Source organism: Sinocyclocheilus anshuiensis, unplaced genomic scaffold, assembly GCF_001515605.1.
Source record: "Sinocyclocheilus anshuiensis isolate Anshui unplaced genomic scaffold, SAMN03320099.WGS_v1.1 scaffold1541, whole genome shotgun sequence".
Lineage (NCBI taxonomy): Eukaryota > Metazoa > Chordata > Actinopteri > Cypriniformes > Cyprinidae > Sinocyclocheilus > Sinocyclocheilus anshuiensis.
This window is the reverse complement of record NW_015540952.1, coordinates 689,518-696,035: the sequence shown is the minus strand read 5'-3', so window position 1 is coordinate 696,035 and position 6,518 is coordinate 689,518. Positions and strand designations below refer to the sequence as shown.

The 6,518-nt window shown below is 37.1% G+C and overlaps 1 protein-coding gene across 1 annotated transcript in view; it reads right to left on the bottom strand.

The window, feature by feature from the left end:
- The window catches only part of LOC107689962 (coiled-coil domain-containing protein 186-like), a 35,255-nt gene continuing 28,737 nt past the window's right edge, over window positions 1-6,518 (bottom strand). The window contains exons 15-16 of the mRNA XM_016488172.1: window positions 3,896-4,115; window positions 1-2,049 (exon numbers count right to left, since the gene is read on the bottom strand). Coding sequence (XP_016343658.1) covers window positions 1,966-2,049; window positions 3,896-4,115 — 304 coding nt within the window. The 3' untranslated portion in view covers window positions 1-1,965. The remainder of the gene's footprint in view (window positions 2,050-3,895; window positions 4,116-6,518) is intronic.

Genomic DNA, 6,518 nt, shown 5'->3' with positions numbered 1-6,518 from the left:
TTTAAACTTCTTATATACAGCAGACTCCAGAAGTTTAAAAACACTGGACCATTGTACAATATATCTACAAATTTATAATCGCAGTTTCACTCACTATACAATCAAGCAGAGCACAAATGACCGACCGGAAACAGAATCAACATGATTTTTTTCTTTTTCCTCATCATTTCCAATTCACCATTCACAAACATACATACATACTCCAAGAGATCTTTCTTATATTTTGAGACATTAAATAAATTATGAATGTAAAGTACACTGAAATTATCAACAGATCAGAGAGTCTTCTTTTCGCTATTAAGGGCTCCGTGTAAATGCTTATTTTTCTGCTAGCATTGCATAATTTCCTTCATTCAGCGTTTTCTGGAATGTCTGCAATGTGTTTGTGATTTGGGAGTGCTGAGAGCTACAGCACAGGCTCTCAGTGTTAGAACAACTGATATGATATACGCTTATATTGCAGTATGTCAAGTTATTATAAATCCTTTATCACATGGGCATGATTTTACTTTCAATAGCGGCTCAAACGTGAGAAAACCCAGAAGACTGAGAATGGCACTAAATTGGATGGTAAACCGGCTGAGATCTGCTAATCATCACACATCTGCCTTATAAGCTTTAAAGGTGAACGTAAAAAAAATCCATCAGCAGCATCCCACAGGGCGATCCTTCATCATGCACCACTGCAAGAAGGGACGGAAGGAGAAGCAGACCAGTGATGCAATTCATCGGCTGGCTCAACTCTGCACAATGTTGTGTACCATATGGTTACATTACCACGGAATTGGATGCTAACAGGGGATATTTTGCTGGAGTCTCAGATGGGACGCTGGCCGGGGCGATTACGGCTCAGTTGAACAAACAAAGAGGGGGGTTAAAATTGCACTATTCCCTTAATATTTATAATGTCTCCTTCATTTAACAGGGATTTTACACTCTACGTTTCTCTGGGGAGCATCGGGCTCTTCAAAAGCAGCATCAGAACGTCATACACAAGAAAAACATGAATTAAAAAAAAAAAGCTGGAACATAAAAATAAAAATGATTACAAGGTTGTTTCTACAGAAAACCTAAGCAGAGGTAGAAAAGCAGAAGGGGGGGGGGGTAACAAACTGATTTAATTACAACTTAATCCAGATAGAACGAACCGCAAGCTCCTTTAAGACTAGCCCTAGATGTATCAACATTTCTGAGATGTAGTTATTCATTCAAATTAATGTGTTTAACTTCATAATGAGACAGAGCAAGAGCTGTGTTTTTTGGCATGGCCCCTCTCGCCTAAGTGCTTTGCAAGAGATAATGCTATCCGGGTGTAGCGGTAACCTAGCAGCAGCTCGAACAGGGAATGTTGCCCACACTCCTGGGTCAGAGCGTGTGGGATTAGTCCTTCTCATTACATAATACATTCATTAATTGGCACGTTTGCATGAGGGGGAAATGAGAGCGACGAGGAGCGGCCAATAACCTGCGGTGCAATGAATAGAGAAAAAGCCTCTGAAAGCCTCTAAAGAGCTGCAGAATCCACGGGTCTCCATTAGACCAGCACATTTCGTTCTTCAAAAGAACATGGGGTCACATTTATGAGAATAGTCATTCATCTACCCAACTTCATACACCAGGTCATTGGATTTAGGACTGCAGTTCTGCTCTGAACCTGATGAACTGAATCATCAAGGCACAGGTGAGGCGGGACGGCGAAGAGAGGACAGTTGGACGTTGGGCACAACGTGAAGAAAAGTGGGCACAGTTTCTTGGTAATCTCTTTGCGTTCCAGTCATTTGTCCCGTAAGTTTCCTTAGCGTAGTTCAGTCCTTATTTTGAACTGTGCCTCCAGTGTATAAAACAGACTGAACTTGTCTGATGAAAAGAGCACTGTTTTGATCCCAAACAAAGTAAATCATTTCGTAACGGGCTCAGTCGTATAGTGTGTGCTATTTATTGTAACATCCTTCCCCTCGACTGACTTCACTTCCTTCCGGCTATGTCATCTGGTACCCTTTGCTGTTTAATTAGTCGTTCGATCTCCGAACCCAGCGTTTGGAGATTCTCCTGTAGCGAGAGAAACAAATCAGACAGCTGTGAGGACTAATGCTATTATTTTCACTGCCATTCAATTCATATACACAGAAAGCAAAAAGAGGCACATCTGAGAGAAGCGAGCCTGTAAGCTAGGATAATCAGGCAATTTCAGGCTGTTTTGCTTCGAAACCATCTGATTTCCTGCTCATCTCATGCTAAGACCGTAATCCTGCCATTGTGCTTTGAATGGAGCTCTGCGTTCCCCTTGCGCACTGTCCTCAAAACATACTTTATTAATTTCTCTGATCTCCCCGCTGATGCGCTCCCTCAAAACAGGAAAGCTGCTGTCCCTGTTGTGACCTGGATGCGGCTCTATAACCGAGAAATGGTCACTGCCAGCATGGGAATTTGCCCAGTTATTCAACAGTCATCCATCACCACCAAATTTGCTTTTCTTCCGATCACCAGGAATCTAGTTTTGCAGAAGCTTAGTTTGATAATTGCAATTACTGTACATCAGCGGATGCCATTGTGGAACTCAATACTAACATAAATATATCAATATTTGCTCAAAAAAAAAGTATGCTGTGAAAGGACATAGAGACCCCGTGAAATCACTTGACGAGTGCAGTTTACTCTTAGGCGTTTATGTACTTCCTTTTGAATCAGGAGGTTTGAGTGGGACACATTAAGGGGCTCGTCTAGGAATAAACAAAATATTAGTACCATAGGAGTTACTGGCTGATACAAAATATTTATCGGCATCAACAATTTTTAGATATTGTACATAATACCTTTGCCATCATCTAATGCTTAGTAATCCAAATATCAAATTTGTCTTTTTTTACTGTACATTATAATGTTGTGATGCCTAAATCCACTCGTAGCATTCAAAATGACTGATTTTTGATTAAAGTGTTTCATTTCAAATTTATTTAGACAAAATATTATGACATTTTAACATTGGCTATAACATGAAAATAATTACTGGCTTACAGAATTTTAATACTGGGCTCGCTGCTTGTTTTGTACAGCCATGAATCTGCGTAAATCAACTTTTAAGGTGAAAGCAGCGCAATTTTGAGTTTTGTGTAATGGCACAATAGTTCCTCACGCATATTTTGCTCGTATTCATGTTGACCATGCAAATTCACTGTGTTGACAAACAGAAAGCTATGTGGTTTCAAACTGACTTTTGTGGGAATGGTGCTTTGTAAGTCGCGGCACTATTTACAATGGACCTTTTTGGTTAATGTGATCACACCTTCATACTAGAGCTGGGCAACAAACAAAAATTAAAAAATAATAATTTATTATCATTAATAATTACATTTTTATTTTGTTTTATTTCATTTAGTAATATATTTTTGTCATAATTTCTTCAAGTTAAACCAAACTTTTATTTTGACAGTTTGTCATGAAGAGCTTTCAGTTTCAGTGTGCATTTGACAGTAGTTTCTTCTCAAATAAAATGGTGAAATGCTTGTGAAGTGACTCTAGGAGCAGCTCTGGAGATGAAGTTAGTTCACATGGACTGTCCTCGTATATTGAGATGGCAGATGCTGAAAACAGTGAGCATCACAAAACCTCTCATTCACACAGAGACTTGTTAGTGACAAGCACTGACTGACTGTTGTTTTGTCTATTTCTGCTGTGTGTGATAGGCTGTTAGATTAATCTACATTGAGTAAAAATGTCCAGGGCTTATCATCATTATCAACAAACTTTATCACAATTCTTGATATGATACAGTTTTTCGCCCAGTGTATACGAGCATATAAGTGGTTTTGAAACTAACAGACATGCCCTACAAGCCATGAAACTCCCATTTTGATTTCATGGGATGGATGATGTGGATGTGGATGGTAACTTATACCTTCAGTGTGATGTTTTTGAGCAGGGTGTCCTCTAGCACAGCCTGGAGTTTGCGGTTGATTTCCAGTGAGAGGTCGAGAGTGAGGCCGCTATCGGCAGGGTGGGAGGTGTACAACGACGCCATGATACCTCCCCTCCGGCTCAGGTGGGCTTTGTTAAAATCCGAGGCTTCTGAAGACAGTGCTCCAGACTCTTCTCGAAGCACGTAACTTTGGATAATCCTACAGGAAATTTTTTAAAACAGAAAGTTTTAATTGCATTATGCGTTGAATAGCATATATGTAAATGCACACACAGCAATTTTAAGTGTCAATAAAATCTCAAGGATAAGGGCCATTGTCACACCATAACCCTCAGCTAGGAGGTAAAAGGTGACGTTACCAACAAACCCAGAGACAGAGGAGGGAAAGAAGGCAGCCTTTAGGACCCCATTAGCGGTATCCACATCATCAGTGTCGCTCTCTTTCACTCTAGATGATAAATGAGTTTCACAAATAACAGATTAGAAGGCTTTGAACAGCTAAATCTCAGCCAGCCTGTCTCATAAGTTTTATTTAACGTGACACTAATTTCATAGAAAAAGCTTTTCATGTCATTGTCACTTTTGCAGGAGTACTTCTTGAAAAAAAAAATTATACGTTTTAATTAGTGAATTTATGTAGTGGTCATCTACTAAGTGCAGATAAGGGACTATTTTCTTGATTTTGATTTAAGACTGAAAGGTTTTTTGGTTAAAGGCTTTTTCATGAAAGAAAGTATATTACAGATTGGTTTTCAATTAATCAAATTAAATGGAAATCATAGTATGGCCTTGCGTAAAAGTCCTTAACAAGGGTGGAATGTTATATATAACTTTACCTGAATGAAAACAAGGCTCAGAGAAATAAAAATACACCAGAGCACAGAAAAAGAGATGACAGCATTTCACTAAATTTGGAATTAGGAGTATATATAAAAAAAAAAATAAGCACAAAGAAAAATTCTAATGCCCATAATAATAATAACAACGATACATATTATTTATCATTTCCTAGTTCAAATCACAACCAAAATGTAAATCCCTAATTGATGTAAAAAAAAAAAATTTTAAAAAAAAAGCTATAGGAGAACACACTTTATACCCAGAGTTTTGGAGATCTTAAAAAAGCCTTAAGTTATAAAAGACATAATTCAGTTTTAAGTGCTTCAATTTGAACCACAGTGGCGAGCAGATGGAAATCTTAAGTAATTATCATCTCCATTCACTATTGTTGTCCATTTAATATGCTGGAATAGAAAAGGGAGAAAGAACAAAAAAAACAACCTGTGTGGTTTTCTATAAAGGATGATGTAGTGATCTTTTAGTCTCCAGGAAAGAGTTCTCTCTTTATAGTCACCGCTATTTCAAATCTATTTTCTCTGCAGTGACGCATGGCCCAAATAAAGACAGAATTCGATTCTAATGGTTTCTTCAGACCAATGCTCGAGACAAATACATTAGAGGACATGAGGCTAAAGGTTTCTGCCTAAGAACAAAAAAAAAAACTAGTGTGCTTTCTGAAAAAACTAAAGTGCTTTCTGAATTGATGAATTCACTTTCATTTCACTGTCTGAATCGGAAATGAACACACTAGGGCATCTATCAAATAAACTTTTTTTTAAAATCCTGATTACTCAAAATGTCTCAAAGCGGTTATTTATCAGAGTGACGGGAAGGAAAACGGGGAAAGTTCGCATATGCTTTGCAAATAAAGTCTATGTGATGTGCTGATGCTACATAAAGGATGAACACCCACACATATACGTACACATAAAAATGAATAACTTACCTCTCACTAATATGGGGTCCAAGTGGACCCCAGCTCCATAATGGTAGTATTTAACAAAACGAAACACAAAGAAATTAAAAAGTTAACTAACTAAACATGCATGCACACCCATACATTGTTTAACTGGAATTCATTTTAACCTGCCCCTTTTTCCACCACAATATAGTAGTAATCCACTGCCATTCTAACTTTTTATTGGCTTTTATTATATAGGAAAGTGGAGAACTGACAGTAAACTTGAGAGGGGCTTTAAATATGAGACAGCAAAATGCACGGACAAAACTAAAAAGTATGTGTATTTCGATTTGTGGGGTGATATCGTGGAATAGATTAAACGGATATATCTAAGAAAGTGTTAATATGTTGCAATTTAAAAGAAGGTATAAAATATTTATTTTTGATAAATACAGAAGTGGGGGGTGAGAGTGAGAATTTCAACATTGTTGTTAATGCTGCTTGATTTTGTTTCTGTTTGTCTTCTTTATCTTAATAGATAGATAAAGTAGGACGTAATTTGGAGTAGTATTTCTGTATTATTCAAAATGGTATGTCTGATTTATTATGGCCGATTGTGATTTGGTATCGGTAATTACTGAGGGTAGGATTTAATAAGCCTAGGGCTTCTACCTACCCTTTTTTATTTCGAACGGGTTGAATATATGTTAACATTTTTGTATTTGTTGATTTGGTTTTTAGTTTATTGTTATTCATTTGTATATTTATTATGTGATTTTCCTTTTGTATTTTTAATAGTTCGAAATAAAATAAATTGTGGGGGGGAAATATATAATATAATATAATATAATATAATAATAA